At 36.0% G+C, this 19301-nt stretch overlaps 2 protein-coding genes across 2 annotated transcripts; one reads left to right on the forward strand and one right to left on the reverse strand.

Moving 5' to 3' along the window:
* Window positions 4039–15808, forward strand: LOC109721162 (chromodomain-helicase-DNA-binding protein 3-like). The gene is made up of 18 exons (XM_020248607.1): window positions 4039–4453; window positions 5464–5549; window positions 5629–5686; window positions 6442–6515; window positions 6639–6929; window positions 8034–8098; window positions 8528–8931; window positions 10135–10259; window positions 10918–11110; window positions 11396–11484; window positions 11939–12102; window positions 12208–12362; window positions 12449–12507; window positions 13513–13608; window positions 13754–13866; window positions 14463–14583; window positions 14754–14781; window positions 14871–15808. Exons 1-18 carry the CDS (start codon window positions 4150–4152, stop codon window positions 15518–15520), a joined length of 3075 nt encoding a protein of 1024 aa, XP_020104196.1. The 5' UTR covers window positions 4039–4149; the 3' UTR covers window positions 15521–15808.
* LOC109718911 (GDP-L-galactose phosphorylase 2-like) lies at window positions 16063–18325 on the reverse strand. Its single transcript, XM_020245391.1, has 6 exons — window positions 18149–18325; window positions 17923–18023; window positions 17374–17655; window positions 16990–17175; window positions 16633–16890; window positions 16063–16495 (listed from the first exon to the last, which is right to left on the reverse strand). The coding sequence occupies exons 1-6, from the start codon at window positions 18264–18266 to the stop codon at window positions 16199–16201; spliced, it is 1242 nt and encodes a 413-aa protein (XP_020100980.1). The 5' UTR covers window positions 18267–18325; the 3' UTR covers window positions 16063–16198.

Consider the following 19301-nt stretch of genomic DNA (forward strand, 5'->3'; position numbering starts at 1 on the left):
ATTAATAGTATTGCGTGTGGGGAGGAACTTAAATTCGTCTTTTAAATGATTTTCAAAAATTATTTCTATATACTTTAGGAAATACTTTTGCTGTGTAAATCAAATTAATATATTCATCATTTCAAATATTGCAATCCATTTAAGTAAGATTTAATCTAATTCAAATTGTTCTTAAATCCAATTAATAATATAACGTTGTTCCAATCAAATTAAATACTCTCGAATAATCAACAAGTATTTTCTGTGTATTCTTAAATTTTTTATTCAAACTCTTTAATTCTTATTTATGGCATTAAACTAAGTTTTGTGTAGTGTAGAAATTAAGGATGAAATTTTATTTTTGCTTTTTTTTCTATTGCTTTATTTATTATATGCCCTTGGTTTCAGGTAAACTCCAAAGTGCATGCATGCATTTAATGAATTCAATACAAATGGATTAATATGTAATGATTTATCTATTAGACTTTTTCGGGTTATAGAGAAAATGCATTATATGGATTGAGAAAGTACGATTGAAAAGTATTTTAATTGTTTTAATACGTACTGTCACGTTATACTTATCTCAATGGATCGGCTACGTACAATATATATTTTTTCATAAATTTTATAATAATTGAAGAAATATATTTTCTTATGTTTTCGTCCTAATTCTGTATTGTTTAATAGGCGCATTAGATAACGCTGAGCACCAAATGAGGTCCTAATGCATTACTGGAAAATTTGCATATAATCTCCTCACCTATATTCATATCGTAGCGGAGACGATGCAATTTTCCTTTTTTTTATTTTTTTTATTTTTTTACTTTCTTCATTTTTATATGCATATAAGTATGCTAATATAATAATATGAGTCAAAATATATGTAAACTTTAATATTTTTTATTAATATAAATTGCACCATTTTTTTGAAAAAATATTTTTATATAAAAATAATAATTAGCGGGGTAAAAAATTGATATATGCTATTAGCTTAGTCTATATGTTTAAATATCATAGCTACATTTTTCTAAACATCTGTATGATATGATAGATTTAATAGATTTTATAAATATGATAAATTTAAGAATAAAAATGGTTGTTCAGTGTACTAAAGAGATTTAAGTTTCGGAGAGTAGATATAGTAATTTATAGAGTGTTTAAAGACATATAATTATGTATCAGTTTTATATAAAATTTTTTAATATTAGTTATTTAGAAATCAGATTGTAAATTAGATATTAATAATAAATAAATTAATTAACTCTTTCATTATAACGTTATATAAGTATCTGCGGCATCACGTGGGTTAGCCGCTAGTAAATAAAGTTATAGTAGAATTTAAATGCATGTACCATTCCCCTCATCACATTGCATTAGTATATATATATATATATATATATATATATACATATATATATATATATATATATACATATATATATATATATCTTAGCATTAATTGGATGTTGTAATATTAAATGCGACGTGTTACAAAGGTTTATATTATTTTGGGAAATTTAGAGGTAGCTAAACTATGAAGTAATTAACGTTGCCATGCATGAGAGGGTTCTCATTGTGACCTTATTTTTCCTATGGGCCCTCTAGTTTTCTAGGTTTTGCTACGAGTTTTAATGCGCATCAACAATCGATGCTTCGATGGTACCTTAGGGTGTGTTTGTTCCGGATTCACTTGGCTAGGGAAGTGGCAGGTGTGCAAAAGTCGGAATCGCCGATGTTCAGAGATGTGATGGATGCTCTCAACCCCGACAAAATTTGAGAATCGTGTAAGAGTTATCTCCACAGTTTATATATGGCGCGAATATGTGACTTTGCTTAGGAGAACTTTCGAGTTGCTACGAGTTTTAATGCGTATCGATGCTTCTGCAGTAACTTAGGGTGTGTTTGTTTCTGGTTAACTTGGTTACGTACAAAAGTGCAACTTCGTATAGGAGAACTTGCGAGTTGCTACGAGTTTTAATGCGTATCGATATTTCAGCAGTAACTTAGGGTGCGTTTGTTTTTGGTTAACTTGGCTACGTACAAAAGTGCCAAGTGGGCAAAAGTCGACATCACTGATGTCCGAAGATGTGATGGATGCTCACAACTTCGAGAAAATTTGAGAATCGCGTAAAAATTATCTCCACAATTTATATACGACTCGAATATGCAACTTCTTTTAGGAGAACTTGCGAGTTGCTACGAGTTTTAATGCATGTCGATGCCTCGGCAGTAACTTAGGGCGCATTTGTTTCTGATTAACTTGGCTACATGCAGAAGTGCCAAGTGGGCAAAAGTCGGCATCACCGATGTCCAGAGGTGTGATGGATGCTCACAACTTTGAGAAAATTTGAGAATTGCGTAAAAATTACCTCCACAGTTTATATACGACTCGAATATGCGATTTGTTTTAAAAGAACTTGCGAATTGCTACGAGTTTTAATACGTGTTGATGCTTCGGCGGTAACTTAGAGCGCATTTGTTTCTGTTTAATTTGGCTACGTACAGAAGTGCCAAGTGGGCAAAAGTCGGCATCACCGATGTCCGGAGATGTGATGGACGCTCACAACTTCGAGAAAATTTGAGAATTGAGTAAGAGTTATCTCCACAATTTATATATGGCGTGAATCCACCGTCTAGTCGTAAGATAGATTTTTGGGACTCAAATAAGACTTTTTGAAGAGTTTAAAAATCAGTAATGCCGAAATTAAAAGTTTAAGGATTAATTGGCAAGTTATTGAAAGTTTAGGGACTAATGGTGTAATTTACCCGAATGCTTTATACCTGTTTCCTAGCGAATTGCTAACTTTGGAAATTAACCAGGAAGTACGCCGCATAATAGTTGTACTTCGTGACGAGTCCTATAGGAAATTATATGCGAGCAAGCTCGTTAGCCGAGAAGGTGCGGCTATCCGCCACGTGTAAGTAGATTAACGCATGACTGTACGAATTTCTATGCGGCTATTCGTACCGAGCTCACATCTATTGCACCTTCTCAGGCCCCTTTAATTGCTTGGACTAGTTCACCACTTCAGCTGTGGACCGTCGTATGATATGTGCAAAGTAAAAAAATATGTATGGAGATCCCTCACCTATATACTATTTTGAATGAGACTCTTCAACTTTTATTTCTTTGATTGTGATTCCCCCTCAAAATTTTTTTTTTTCTTTTGATTTGTGTTTCTATGCTTGCCTATATCAAAAAATTTATCAAATTTAATAATTTTTTTAATTAGTAACTGCTAATAAGTCGAGTTAAATTTGCTAAAAAGTGATTGAAGTCATTAAGTTTGTAAACTAATTACTAGTAACTTTGAAAAAATTCTTAATTATTTTGATTGAAGTTATTTAATTCTAAGGTTAAATGCATACAAGTCTCTATAAATATAGTAAATTGTAAATATATTCCTCTAAAGTTTACCTTTTATATGTTGTCCCTGCAAAAATTTTAATAATTTCAAATATGTCTCTCTGGCTTTTTACCGTTAGAGAAATATTTATATTGTAACAGCAAGTAAGTGAAATGTTAATTTTGTCATCACAAATATATCCCTTTACAAGTCACAACAGTATAATATAAGAGAGGTAAAAATATCAAGTTATCTCATAAACTAATCAAGGTTAAGTATTTAATTTATGAATAACTAATTTTTTCTAACGGATTCTAACGGCATGAACATATTTGAAAATATTAAGACATTTGTAGGGACAATATTTAAAAGTTAAACTTTGTAGGGATGTATTTACAATTCAACAATATTTAAAAGTTGAACTTTATAGGAATGTATTTACAATTCACTATATTTGTAGAGACTTGTATGCAATTAATCCTTTATTCTAAATAGTTAGAAGTCGAGAGGCTGCGTTCAAAATAAAAGTTGAGGGGGCAAATATATATATATATNTATGGGATGGTGTTTAGAGTACCGGTCCACGGGTGACGTGGTGAACCAGGCTCACGTAAATTACTCCTTCGGTGCGCGCCAGTTTTACGCCCAACCGTCGCCCCGTCCCATCGTCCTCTTTCTCCTTCAAAACCCTCCCCCCCCCAACAAAAAAAATATTAAAAAAAAAAAAAACCCCTTCTAAAACCCTTGCTCCGATCTCTCCGATCTCCATTAATGGCGAAGAAGAGCTCTCCCCTCTCCTTCTCCTGAGGCCCTTCGTTTCTCGATGGATTCCCCTCCCACCTCCTCCTCCTCGTACGCGCTACCCCTGCATTGCCTCTCGGTGGGCGACAGCATCGTCGTCTTCTCCGGCGGCTCCCGGAGGTGGCGCCCCGCGGAGGTCGCTGCCGCCGAGGGCGATCACAGGTGCGAGGTCGTGTACGAGGACGGGGAGCGGCGATGGGTTTCGCTCGATAGGGTTGGCTATGTCGTGAGCAGGGATTGGAAGAGGTCGATGCGGGGGAGGGGGAATAGTAGGGGGAGGAGCGAGGAGGAGAAAGAGATCGACGAGATCGATAATGTCGACAGTGGTAATTGGAAAAAGATGTCTTCTTGTTCTCTGATGTTGTGCTGCTTTATTCATTATGATTATAAATCTCTGTTTGTGCTGATAACTAATGGTTTCTACATCTTTGTATGGTTCTTATTGTTTGATTACTATAGGATTTTCTTGTAATGCCATATATATTGGAAAGGTTTTGGATCCTGATTAGTTTATAACCTAGATATGAGGAAGCACGCGTACCATCAAAAGATCACAATATATTTCAAATTTGTGATATTACTCCATATTAGAACCCATCATATACCTTCCTACATTTTGCTGGGAAAATTTTGCGACCAAATTGACTTCAGAATGTGGTTGTTGTTACTATGAGCTTTACATATTTCTTTTCTTCAGCTTTAGCTTTCTTTTAGGCATTTTTATACTCCAAAAGCTTGCATTGCTGCTTGAAAATGGAGGTTAATTAATGATAGAGAAAGAAATATACAAATATCAAACAATGTATCGTCAGTGCCATTCCTTTTGATGAAGTTTTTGCAGTGCTTTCTTGATAGAAATAATATTTGGTAACATTCTATAAGCTTGTCTTAGGTGAAACCATATCATCACAACATAGGATTACAACTGAAATTGCTTCACTTAGGTTCTTGCTTAAATATGTAACTATCACTGTCATGAGCTACTCACACTTATTCATTTACCGAAAGTATGCAACTAGTTTGCTGTGTAGGTTTTAGCTAGCTGCTAAAGTAATGCCCTTTTTTAACCTTTGTTTGTATCTATCGCTTCAACTCTTTCTGGGTTCTTTTTATCATGTATGCGGCCATTTTTCCTTCTTAATTAATTGGTGTCATTCTTTTACCCTTTCCTGATAAATTGGCCTAATGGTTGTGTCTTCCTGCATAAAAAAGTATCCTTGAAGCTTTCATATATGTTTAACTTCTATGGAGGCATAACTTATTGTAAATTATAATTACTTAATTAGATATCTCATTTCAGGTAACTTACATAGTACTCCAAACTTTTCTTACGCAGGGAAAAAGCAGACTGGTGCTTGCAGGAGGTCGAGTCGCCTTCAGGAGAGATCAATGATGAAGGATACTTCAATTTCAAACTGCTCTGTTAGTATATGATCATTATTTGTGAAACTGTTGACTTCATATAACATATGTATATAATTCATGAGTCATTTTATTTCAGGAAGGCAATTTGAAAGCTGCTTGTCTCCCTGTCTCCTTAGAAGAGTGCTCAATCTCGGGTAAGGTTTATTGAGTTGTTCCTGAACCCTCACTGGTATGTAACTATGTATTTTTACCTATATATGCATGCATGTGAAAATTTGGACCCTTGTTTTTTGTGTAAAGTAGTTGCCTTTCTAATGCTTCCCAGAAGCTTTCATATAAACGCCCCTAACAACATTTAGATGGAAGCTTCAAATTGGTGCTTTTGTGTTTGGTGCTAAAAATTCATAGATGCTTCCTGCATTAGCTTGAAGCACTACACTTTTTTGTTTACCACACACTTGACTTATGCGGAGGTTCTAACATATCTATTTGTATGACTGAATGACCAGTCAGACATGATTTGGGTGCATCAATCTATAACTTTTTATAGTCAATAGCACACTCCATAGTCCATTGCAGCATAAGTATATTTGGGCTCGGAAGTCTTTGATGTATCCTTACTATTCCTTTCCGGTTGTTTGCTACATGTTGGATCTCATCTACCTTTTCATTTGTCACTATGGAATTATCATTGCTGTCACTGCTGTCTTCAGCCTTTGGTTTGGCCTAAGGTTTTGAGCTGCCAAGAAACTTTATGGGCTTAGTTTTTCAGATTGCTGGTGCTCTTATATGTTAACAAAATGACTTTTAGCATGGATGTATTGTCTTCGCTGGTTTTTATTTGATTTTTTTTTGAGAAATGGGTAGCTTGCTACCGCTTCATTCATTAAGAAGATGAACGGACATGACAGTTTTTATGAGTTAGTTGATAAACTTTTTGATCCTTCAGATGATGAGTCGTCTGGTGATGCTATAGAAGCTGGCATATGCAGTACGAATGGTCTTATTTGTTCTGTTTGTGAGGTTTGCCCCCTCTCTCTCTCTCTCTCTCTCTCTCTCTCTCTCTATATTTGTTCTGTTTGTGAGGTTCACTCCCCCCCCCGTTTCCTAAGTTCTATTGTTCTGTTTATTTGCTCCTTTATGCAGACGGGTGTTGCCAGTAATCTTTTTGTCCAATGTAAGAATGCGAGCTGTTGTTTTGCTTTCCACGCATTTTGCCTCCATCCTCCATTGAAAGATATTGAAGAAGATTGGGCGTGCCCCTTATGCGAAAGAGCTCGCTTTTCCTTGAAGCTTACTAATGTGAAGAAAGTACTTCTGAGAAAAATTCAAAACATTGTTGGTCATAGGCAAGTGATTTTGAAAAGCGCAAAGAATGTATCTCAAGTTCAATTCTTAGTAAAATGGGAATCACTCTCGCATCACCATGATTCTTGGGTATGCTTTCCTGGTTCTTTGTTTTATTGGAATTTGGTGTTAGAAGATCCAACAAAGTTCACAGTTGCTTTGTTTTCATTCTTTGGTTTTCTTTGGTTTCCAGTCAGCTTTTAACTGCTTCCAGCATTTTGTATGATATGCTAAGTACTACTTGATTGTTTCTTTTACAATGTTACTACCATACTTTTCAACTATTGGAACATCTTAAAAATTGGATGGTTTGAGAGAGAAGCCTGACATTGTTGTGCTATTCTATCAACATCAGTTGGACTTCCTTAGACTTATGCTGCCATTTGACAAAGTTATTTTCCTATTTTTCGCCATATTGTGAGTATGGAAAAAAAAAAGATAGAAAAGATAAAAGGGACCAAAAAATTCAGGGCATACCTGCTTGTGATTTAGGATATGATTGATGAATGAGGTTAGAAACAGGGAAAAGAATTGGCCAAAAGGATCGATGTAAAAGTATGAATAATTAAAGCCTGGTCAATTTAGCAGTTATGTAGATTTATGCTCTCTCTGGTTAATAGATAATATGAACAGATGAATTACATTGATTTATGCAAGCTTTAGCATGAATTGATCACGACATCTACGCCACTATGGCAACACATTTTATGTCTACATTGTATCCACAATTCTCATGTACTGATAGCTCAGCCCAAACCCCATATCTGCCCTCACCCCCTTCTTTTAAATTTCTGAAGTAACAGATAGTAAATTCAAGTTCTCCTATTGCTTGCATATCCGAGTAATGCAATTCAGTCACCTGATTATATTGGCGAAAATTTTGCTTTCCTATTAGTAACTCTCGATTCAATTGCATTTAAAAAGTTGACTAAATTGATAAAACTGTGCGAAATAATGGGTAGTTTTTCTCTATCGACTGTAACTTGCCCTGCATGGACTATCTGCATTTTGACGAATTGTGCTACTTTTTCCCTCACTGTTCTAGGTCAACCTGATTTTCTTCAATGTTCTAGTATTTGCACTGATTTCTAGATTGTACTAACATGTCCATACTTTCGGTTTTCTATCACAATATATAGCATGGATTTTCTCTAGAATCCTTTGTCTTTACTTCTAGCATTTTATTTGCTGTAGGTACCATTGGAGTGGCTTTACATCTTTGATCGTGCTAGGCTACGTAGCTATCAGAAGAAATACCCGTATGTCGTCACGGCCTGTTTGTTGCTTCTTTTTTTTTTTCTGAGTGAACTGTTTGTTGCTTCTTGTTATTTCTTGCTTCTTGCTATTGCTTTTGTCTACTTCATAAAGTTCCTTGTATTTACGACCTGTTTGGCCAGACTTTTGGAAGAGCTTCTCTACTCCGAGAAGCAACAAATAGTTGTTTGGCAAACCAAAATTCTAGAATTTATGCCATAATGGGAAACTAATTACCTTTGAGGCCCAAAAACAGGTGCTAGCTTCTTCTTTTGCTGCTCTAGAAAGCCTCTCAGTGTTTCTTCGAGCTGCTCAACCCAAACTGCATCTCTGGAAAAGCTCTAGCTGGCCCAAGCATGCCCTTATTTTTAGGCTAACCTGTGGTGCTTATTATTTTCGATGCTTCCTACTAAATCTAAAATTCTCATTGACAGCGCATCAAAAATTGCTGATTCATTTGATCAAAGGAAGTCTGAGTGGCTTGAAATTGACCGTATAATTGCATGTCGAAGGAAGTCTAGTTCTGACTTGTCATGTGAAATCTTGAGTGTCATTCAAACCAAAGAGCACGCTGGGGATTTTGAATTTCTTGTAAAATGGAAAGGACTTGATTATACCAATGCAACTTGGGAATCCACCTGTACCGATGAATTGCTGGCTGCTGTTGGTAAACTAGTTCAAAGGCATCAAAAGGCATCTGAGAGGGCTGATGATCATAAACCAACAATCTCTCTTTGCCCAGAAGACTTGTATGGGAATGCTCTCTATGACTATCAGCTTCAAGGGCTAAAGTGGATTTTGAGTAATTTTAGAGCCAGGAGGAATGTTATTCTTGCAGGTTCTTATTTTTGACTCATTGGAAATATGTAAAATTTTCCAATCTTATTAAACTTGCTTACTTTTACTGTTACATCCTTGAATTGTTTGATTTTTCTTTCTGATAATATTACACGATAAGACTGTTTGAAAGTTTGGATACCATACTTTATATTCTTGTTTTCATAAGCAGAAAGTTCGCTTGTTTTTATTTTTTTTTACGTAGATTAGCTTGATAACCCTTACTAATTTAGAATGAATCTTTGGTTAGGAAGATTAATATAAGGTTATTAGACCATGGTGCTTTTTGACCATGTGTAAAATGCTCATTTATTTGCATCCAAATAAGGCCTCATGTGTCCATGCAACATTATTATAGTGATAAAGGCATATTAGAGTTTGTTTGTGCAATCAGAAATCTGCCTCTCTGTGACCATCGAAAGGATTTATAGGCCATAATTGACGATGAGTTGTTATCTTAACGCTTTCTATTATTTTATTTGGGTCCCCATATATTGAGCTAATTTTTGTGGATTGTGTTACCTGATTTATGCTGAATTGTCATTGTTTTTGTTAGTTCTGTTTCCAAAAGGAAAATCTGTTTTTTCTGATGAGAGTTCACTCGAAATTTTAGCTCTCAAACCCAGCTGAGTGTGGATCTCTTTGACATATATTCAAGTGGATTAATGAGTCAAGAACCTGGTTAAAATTGAAAATAATAACTAGACAGTTTTAAAGTTTTTGAATCGTAGAAACATATTAGTGATTATTGTGAAAAATATAAATTGCTCGAACTTATAAGATGAATCTGGCACTCAGAAGAATATTCTGTATTTTGAAGACAAAGGAGATTTGGAGGCAACAGCCTTTCTCTATAGGTGCCTCCAGACTGGGCTGAATTCTAGACTTGAAAAATATTTAGTCAATTTCAGTCTATACGATGCTTGAAAGAGTAAACAGTATTTCTAAGTTGTAATAGTAATTGCAACTATGTAATCAACTAGAGATAATGGTTATATCTTCAAACAATTTTCTCTTATTTCTCTAATTTACTCATGCTACATAATTTTGTTGCATATGCTTTTGCACTATTGCATAACAAATTTATTTTTGCTATTTCCTATTATTCTCTTTAGATGTTGTGTTTAGAATTTATTCATTATCATCATTCATTCATGATAAAGTATTAATGTTGTTATTCGGTTTCCCACTTTTCTTTTTACAGATGAAATGGGTTTGGGCAAAACTGTTCAAGCTGTTTGCTTTGTTCACTTTATAATGCAGGAGAGTTTCAATGCCAACCCTGTATTAATTATTGCTCCTAAGAGTATCCTCCTACAGTGGGAGAAGGTTCGATACTTCTGAGTTCCGATTCTCTTCTCTTTTAGTACAACTGCATACCCCCTCTCCCTCCTCACCCTGCCCCAAGTCTTTCTCCAATGATAATCATTGCTGCATGTCAAATTGATGCCTGGCATCGGTTACATATGCTATATACAATGATAGATTATCATTATTCTATATTTTCTGTTCCTTAATGCATTTCCAAGGCATTATTTTGATTCACGATACAAATGAATATTCTATAGGTTTGCGATCTTTGTCTGTTAATATATTGTTAGCTTTGAAAATTAAAATATACGAAAACATTAGTTGTAATTTCCGAGGGGAACATGCTTTGAGTAATGTCTTCTGAACTAACAACTGCCACTGTGTATCCATTACTAAGATCATCAGAACCACTGATAACGTATGAGATAGATAGTCCTAACTCACAATCTCTTTGATGGGATGAGTGTTTCCTTTTGTTACTTGTATTCAAGAAGGATCTTCTTTAATAATCTCCTGTCTACTATGTAAATTAACTTACTGTTATATTTAACCCGATTCTCATGCCTTTGTAGAAGCGCTTAAAACATGCATGAGGTATATATGTTTGATGAGATAAATTGCTGAAATGATTAGACCATTGCTTTGTAATGATATATATTTTTGTTCTGTGTCGTAGGAATTTCGATATTGGGCCAAAGACCTGAATGTTATTATCTATGAAGGAGATAAACAGTCACGCCATTACATCCAGACATATGAGATGTACTCTTCAGAAAAGGGGGCCTTATTTGATGCTTTGGTGACAAGCTACAATTTTGTTCATTTGGATAGTGCAGTTCTGAAGAAGTTTAAGTGGTCTGCTATAATTAGTAAGCTGCACCAGCAATCTAGTTGAATTTCTTCTTTTGTTCTATTGTCATTGTGTTTTCTGTCAGAAATGACATGAATTATTGGTTCATTTATATTCACTGCATTTCTGGTTTGGCGGACAGATTTTTTGAACATTGTAAATATTGATCTAATCAGCTGTCTTTTCAAATACTTTTACAGCAGAAAATATCTGAGCTTGACTTTTCCTCATATTTTTTTCCTTTCTTTTTTTTTATCTGATATTCCATGATTGTGTAATTTATATCACTCTTTAATCCTTGTAGTTGATGAGGCTCACAAAATAAAGAAACTCGACTGCAAGCTCGTCAACTGCCTTAAGCAGTATAACTCAGAATTTCGGTTGCTACTAACTGTACGTTATTTGTTTTCTAAATCTGTCTATTTATCCTCTACTATAGTGAGAAGTCTTGCTTTTTTACTTTTCTTAATTTGGGACTCACATATTCATGATATTTTATGCTTATAAATAAACTTTTTTCCTTTTGTATATTTATAGCTTGACTTACTTCAATTCCAGTTAATGATTTCTTGGGCAGAACACTCAGCCCAACTATGACTATACCACAATAATGTCAAATTACTTCTTGAAAATGCTAGTAATTCCTCTCGTTTTTTCTATTTCTTTTCGATCTTTTGCATATATGGTAATTTGTTACTCCCCTGTGATTTTTTTCTCGGACACCAACCGTATTCCTTCCTTGCTAAGCATACGTATGATTGCCTGGATGAAATCTTAAGACCTTAAAACATTCTTTTCTGACTCAGGGAAAGCCCCTTCATTATTATTATTATTATTTCTAATGCAGGGAACACCTCTTCAGAATTCATTGCTTGAATTGTTTGCACTGCTTCACTTTATTGATCCGCAAGAATTCTCTGACCCAAAGTCTGAAGCCGAATCCTTCTCAGCCATCGAAACCTATTATTCTGAAACGAAAGTTGCTCAGATCCATGAGCTTTTGAAACCCAGGTGTTTGTGTTGTCTCTGGCAATTTTTTTTATGTTAAGTTCTTTTTTAAAATTCTATCAATTATTTGATTGGGATTATGAAGTTGTTTTTTATAATGAAATCCAGGATGCTAAGAAGAATGAAATCTGATGTTCTTCCTCAGTCTATACCGACAAAAAAGTGGGTGGAAGTTCCATGCGCCCTCACGGGTTTCCAAAGGGAACTTTACATAGATATTTTGGAAAAGAATTACAAAAAGCTGAATAAGGGAATCCAAAGTGGTTCGTTTGCTTTATCTTCTTTTAATGCATATTATCATCGCATGTAATGTCCTTTATGCTGATTACTGCTACACACATTTTAACAGGTAGGAAGATTACTTTGAACGTCATCCTTTCAGCACTGCGGAAGTGTTGTAATCACCCTGTAGGTTACCTTGTAACTCTAAGAACCAGATCGCTATTTGTTGTGTGATTTTGAGGTCCCTCTTACTTGCTATCTTAGTTTGTTCTTTTATGGTGTAATCCTAGCATGGTGGTGTTATCAAATCTTGAATTTCTAGTCTTTAGGGTTATGTGTATTATGTTTTAAACAGTTGCCTCTGTGCTTCCCTCTCCTTTTTTTTTTTCCCTCTTCCTGTTATCGTGCAATTTGCGAGAGGAAAAGGTAAAAGAATGTACACAGTAAGAAACAATCACCAATAGCACCTACTCCTTTCCTCAGCAGTATAGGATTGGCCTGCAGAGAACTCCATGTTTTAAAAGGTCCAATGGAATAGTTGACTAATTCTCTCAACATAGTCAAGTTGACATCAATAAACTGAAACTTTTCTATTCTCAAGTTTGTGGTCTCTGCTCCTCCTGCGTCAATGTGCCTTCCTCCCCTTGGAAGTGTATAAACTTTTGATCAAACACCAGTTGACTGGTGGTGATATCTTGAGTATCAAATCACACTAGGAACTTTTGAGTATTTACATTGTTTTTTGTTTTTGAGCTGCTAGCACAAGAAGTTGACCATTATTGGATCACCTTGATTTTGTTTGCAGATTTTGTGTCTCCTAAAATGCATGCCCTGCTGGTTTTTCTTTAAGTTGTTGGCATTTGTTGAGATTGTAATAAAGGGGTGTAGAGCATGCTTCGCGGTAGAGATACTAGAATGCTTCATGATGTAAATTATATTTGTAATTTTAATAATTTTAATATAACTACACCATTATGAATCTATGTCATTAATATAGGTATACTAGACTGCAAACACATAATTATGTCATTATGTGCTTTTTTCTTCCAAAAAACAGAATGAAACTACTTTTTCAATTCTTCTCTATAAGATTTTTTTTTTTTTTTTTGGTTTTATGTGTTGTAGCTAGCATTCTCATTCTATTACTTAATTTAAGACTTGAGTATTTAACAGTATGCATGCTCCTTTCAGTATCTTTTTCCAGGACAGGAAGAGTATCAGTCATCACGGGAATCTGCTTTTCTATCACTTGTTGCAAAATCAGGAAAGCTGCTGCTCTTAGAAAAGGTCTGATAATTTAAAAATGTACACTATTACTTAATATCACAGAGTCAAATATTTGACATAAAGTGACACATTATATTTGTATAGATGACTTGGATCCACAATTATATCTGAATATTGGGAATATTTTGATTGTTTCCTTCTGCAGTTGCTGCCGAGGTTGAAAGAAAGGCGAAATCGCGTAATAATATTCTCGCAAATGACTAAGATGCTAGACATTCTCGAAGATTTTTTGTCATACCTTGGGTTTACTTATTTCCGGTAGGTTCTTTGTAGCATGAAATGCTGCCTCTAATATAGCATTACTCATACAAGTGCTGTTGCTATCCTTTGCTGCGCGGTGATTCCTCTTGTTCTTTTCCCGACAACTCTATCCAGGCCATTCTCAAGCTAGTCCTTTCGTCCCCTCTTCAATTTCGAGAGCTGACTAACTAATGCTGGATAGAGTTGCAGTTGATATGGACATTACATTGGTTAATATGGTAATATATTAATGCTGGATAGAGTTGTAGACATTAAATCAGTTCATAAATATCGTAACATACCAAAAGACCAGTAAAGCGTAAAACAGAAAAAAAAAGAAAAAAAAGAAAAAAAGAAGAACATTTTATGGGCAAGGATAGGCATTTTAGAGCCACAAGGAACAGGACACGTAAACAAAGAGTGAACTCTCGAAAACCAGTGCTTAAAAGATCCAAGAAAATACTGTTCATTTCATCGATTATTTTTGTTGTAAATTACGTACGTATTGCCTATGACTGGGACTTGTAAATTTCTCTCCTGTTACATGATAATATTAGTTATTTTCATCATCAGGTTTGCTGGTCATTCATCAATCTCTTCATTCTGTTTCACAGAATCGATGGAAGAACTGACTTACCGGCAAGACAGCAAAGAATGACGGAATTCAACAATCCCGAGAGCGAAATATTTATATTTCTTATGTCGACTCGTGCCGGTGGCTTAGGCATTGACCTGGTATATTTTCACTTTTTTCTTCACTATTGGAGTAGCAAAATATTTTCCCTTATTCATTTGACTCGTATATTTGAAGTATCTCTTAATTAAAACCCTTTACAATATATTTTTTTTCCATTTACCAAATATCTTAAGTAAATTTGACTAACCGAAATCTTTTCTATCAACAGCCTGGTGCTGATAGGGTAATCATATATGGTAAGCATTTTAAAAGCACGCACTTTTTTTGTTGTTGTTGTTAAACTCTCGTCTATTTCTTATCCCTTTTTCCTCTCGTCACTTTTCAGACCCTGATTTCAACCCCTTCATGGACCTGCAAGCCCAATCCCGGGCCCACCGAATTGGTCAGACCCGACCCGTGGTGGTCTACCAACTCATCACTAAGTGCTCTGTCGAAGAGAAAATACTCCAAAAATCAAAGCAGAAGCTCGCTGTCGAGAACCTCGTAATGAACCCTTCAAAAAAGCCGAGCGTAAACGATCTGCACTCTGTGCTTCTTCACGGAGCGCGAACAATCCTCAACCGGAAAAAAGTGCAAGCCACATCAATTCTTTACGATGACAATGCCATAGAGACTCTTCTTAAGCTAGACCCGGCTCCCGGGGAATGCTGTTCTCCTGATGAAAACGGCTATCTCGGTACTATTCAGAGCTTCAATACTGGAGACGCCGAGAATGAGCCGCCGCCACAGCCTCACTCTCCTAAAGCCCACGAATGGAAAGAAATCCTCGGGCCGGTCGAGGAGGCAAATGGTGCGAATTTCGGGCGGGGGAAGAGGCAGAAGAAGGTCGTTAGGTACGAGTGCGAGGATGGTGCGGATAGCGACGATATGTATATGCCGGAGGAGAGTTCCTCTACTTTGGGAAGCTCTTCGTCGGACGGTGACGGGTGTGATGATGATGAATTGGTACCTGAGATTGCTTCTGAGATGTCATAGGCTGGTCTCTTGGATAAATTTTTTGGATTTTGGCATTTTTATATGCAAGTGCTTAAAGTAGATGTTAGTAGATGTTGGTAAAGCATATGCCTAAAAAGAAAATGCTGTATCTTGGAACCACCAATTTTGTGCTGTAGAGACCCCATTTTGGGGCTCTTTTGTATATGGTCAGTTTATATTTTGTTTTTTTTTTTTTTTTTCTTAAAACAGTTCAGAGAAACTTGTGTGACATTGTCGAAAAATCGTCTATTTACATATCTAACTCTCTGAAATTTGAATTCTCAAACACACCCCTGGAAAGTGCAGTTTCTGTAAGTAACCTTTTTTTTGTGTGATGTTTTATATCTCTAAAGTAAGGTTTCGAACTGTATATGTGAAATTTTGATTTGCAGGTTGTAAGGTACATGGTTAATTTCTCAGGGTATATTTACAAATATATCTTTGTTTCTGAACCACAAGAACCCTCAATGTACCTTTTCGATTGGCAAAAACAAACTATAATAATATTAACAACTTAAAAATAAAAACATGAAGGTGAAAGAACTCAAATTCCCCAATCCAAGAGGGGGGTGGGAAAAAAATTTAAAGGAGAAAAAAATTTCCTTTGCTGCTATACAATCAAAGCTATAACTTCAGTTACATGAATCAAATTTTCAAAATCTATTAATGCTGTTTTTTTTATTTCACTGAAGAATCACACATCCTTGTTGAATCCAAACTCTCATTTGCTTCACTCTCCTCTTCAGACACTGCCAAACCTAAAGCATCAAAGATGCAACCCTTCACTTGCCGAAACCGCTCCGCCGAGAGCGACACCTCGGCCAAAAGCCTCCAGGCGGAATCCTCCGACGCCTCCTCGTAGTCCTTCCTGCGTTTCAACACCATGTGCCCGCCGATCTCCCACGCCGCGGGGTTCACTTGCGTGTCCAGTAGCTCTTGGCTCACTTTTCCGAGTGCTTGCTTCTCCGCGTAGCACTGCACCATCGCATATTCGAGAAAGACAAACACGGATTTTTCAGATGCAATCGTCGTAAAATATTTTCAAAATTTGATCTTCGAGAATTGCTGAAGTACAATGCATCTTAAAACTGTTCTCTAAATGCATATTCCACCTGCGGAAAGAGGAAGATCCTGCCCCCAGATCTGCAAATGAGCACATTGAATGGTATGTTGTTCTCCTGCAGGTAAATGCACGAGTTCGCGACCGCATTCGACAAATCCTTCATCGTGTTCCCGCATTCGAAAACTAGGCCTCTCACAGGATACTCCAACAACTGAGAAACTTTCACGCCCCCGTCCGGTCCCTCGAGCGTTTCTATCCTCCTCGTAGGCGCCTTTTCTACCGGAAAGGGCACCGACAAGTAATACGCCTGATGCATATAAACGATAATTCTTTCGTTCGATCGAGATCACATATTTCATGAGATAAATCGGGGATGTAGGAAAAGACGCGAAAGTACGCTAAGGACCTGGAAGTGGAGGTGATTGATGGTGGCGAAGGCGCCCAAGCTATTGTAGCCGACCCGGAAGTACGGATTCCCTGCTTCTACCGCCAAGTGAAGGGCGAGCAAGAAGCTCTCGCGGTCGATCCTTTGCGGCAAACAGTCGAGCACGCGGGGGATCAGCAGTACATGGCCGTACTCAATAGGGCTCACCTATCGACGAACGCGAAACATCACATTGTTAGATAAAACGAAACCTTCGCGCATTTCGAGATAGATATACTAACTTTTCAGTCTCGTCAGTACTTGAGGGAATTTTCTGAGATGATAAGCTATCAACATAACCGTATCCAAATGCGTCATAGTTCAGATAGTGTTCTGTATGCTGCTGTTCAAAACGCGAACACTCACGTTGATCACGACGACGCTAGGGGATCTTGTTCCGTCCACCGGGGTGGCGTTGGTCGCGGGCTCGAAGCGGAAGAGGGCCTCCTCCTGGCCCACCTTGGTGAAGTTGAACTTGTTCGCGTCGAACGGCTGCAGGACCTGGTCCACCCGGAACTCCGTGGGCCGCTTCTTGCGGTGGCGGCCCTCGTTCAGCTGCGCGACGAAGCCGCACTTTCCCGGAACCACTTTGGCCTCGCAGGCCGTCACGTCGTACCGGAACAGTCCCCGGCTCATCCTCTCGTCCCACTGTACATACATAAGTACTCCAAAATTATTTAAATTTGTTACTACAAATGAACATTACTTATCCCCTTAACCAAGAATAAACATTACTTTAATTAGTTGTGGTCACACAAAAAGCAAGAATTAGAAGAGAATTAGTAATTAATTAGCTCTCCTTAAGCCACTAATCTATGTACTAAAATTAGGGATTAAACTGCAGCAACTTATCCCCCAAAAAAAAGGAAAAAAATCAGGAAACACTACAAAAAAAAAAAAAAAAAAAAAAAAAACCTGGGTGAGCAACAAGGAATTGAGGAAAAAAAATCCCTCCGAGGTCGAATTCGGCGAAATTTCGGAATCGCCCTTGAATGCATAGAGTGGAAGTTTTGATACTGCATACGCACAAGACAACATATTATAGATAAAGAATGAGAACAAAAATTTCGAAATCGAAATTTTCGAGAAAAAAAAATAAAATTTAAAATTTTAAAGAAAAAATATAAAGATTTTAACTCACAGGACAAGCAGCACCTGCCGAGGCCGACCGGCTCGGCAGCGGCGGCAGCGGCGGCATCATCCACGGTGTCCTCCTGATAGTTGGAGACCACCGTCGGAACCCTCTTAATTGTCAGCATTGTTCTCTTTATTTTTTTCTACTATCACTGCTAGTACAGTTGATAAGAATAAAAATTTAAAGAATAGTCGAGCTCGCACGTCGAGGTCTCGGCTCTCTCTGCCTCTCTATCTTCTGAGAAATATACAGAGAGAGAGAGAGGGATTAATGGCGGTTGGAGAGGAGACGGTTTGTTCGTTAATTTATACGAGTAAAATGACGTAAATACCCCTTAAACACTTACATATTTTGTTTGTACGAGGATTCGTAATCTCCCCTAGAGTTTTGAGATATATATTTAGTAAATCATAAGATTTATTAATTTTTTATCTTAAATTATAGTATTTTTAGAAAATATTATTTAATTTTGATATTAAGTAATTTTATATAATTATTATCATCTAATTTGACAGCAAAGCAGTAAGAATTATAGTTCGTTTATTTTTTGGGTTTAATTTATATATAATTTAAAATTTTAAATTGGTATTGAAATATCGACAATGATATTTTTATATATTGTAAAGATAATAATGGGATAATTTTGAAAGAAAATGTGACATATCCAAAATTTTATTTGGTCTTTTTAGGGATAGTATATAGATAAAATTGCCACATACATATATAATTATTTTGGACATGAGATAATTACTTTATGCTGATAATATAAATATTTCAATGACTTAATTATCTAGAATAGTAAATAAAAAAAATTAATCTATCTCAAAATTATTTAAATTAGCAATTAGATTATCTCCAAACGATGTATTATATTCATGTCGACCTCTATAAGACAATGATGTACTAATACTAAATTAGCTGTAAATTTGTTGTTTTCATAGATAATTTTACAAAGTTTAACAAAATAATTCGATTAAATTAAAAATTAAAATTGAATATTTAAATTAAAATAAATTGATTGGTTGCCGACTTAAATAAATTTTTTCTTAAAATTTGGTGGATATGGCATAATTTATACTAAATTGGCACGTTTTATTCGCACTATCCCGCTAAGTTTACTGGAGATTCCAATAGAAATCTTTTTCAGATTACTGTGTTT

The sequence above is a fragment of the Ananas comosus genome, linkage group 1 (genome assembly GCF_001540865.1).
Source record: "Ananas comosus cultivar F153 linkage group 1, ASM154086v1, whole genome shotgun sequence".
In the NCBI taxonomy this organism is placed as follows: domain Eukaryota; kingdom Viridiplantae; phylum Streptophyta; class Magnoliopsida; order Poales; family Bromeliaceae; genus Ananas; species Ananas comosus.

Bases quoted from the DNA above. Each gene is read 5' to 3' on its own strand.
- LOC109718911 (XM_020245391.1), bottom strand. From the start codon at position 18,266: ATGCTGACAATTAAGAGGGTTCCGACGGTGGTCTCCAACTATCAGGAG. The intron at 18,024-18,148 runs GTGAGTTAAAAT...GTGCGTATGCAG, and splicing joins CGGCAGGTGCTGCTTGTCCT to TATCAAAACTTCCACTCTAT. The intron at 17,176-17,373 runs GTGAGTGTTCGC...GTTCGTCGATAG, and splicing joins CTAGCGTCGTCGTGATCAAC to GTGAGCCCTATTGAGTACGG.
- LOC109721162 (XM_020248607.1), top strand. From the start codon at position 4,150: ATGGATTCCCCTCCCACCTCCTCCTCCTCGTACGCGCTACCCCTGCAT. The intron at 5,550-5,628 runs GTTAGTATATGA...ATTTTATTTCAG, and splicing joins CTTCAATTTCAAACTGCTCT to GAAGGCAATTTGAAAGCTGC. The intron at 5,687-6,441 runs GTAAGGTTTATT...TTGATCCTTCAG, and splicing joins AGAAGAGTGCTCAATCTCGG to ATGATGAGTCGTCTGGTGAT.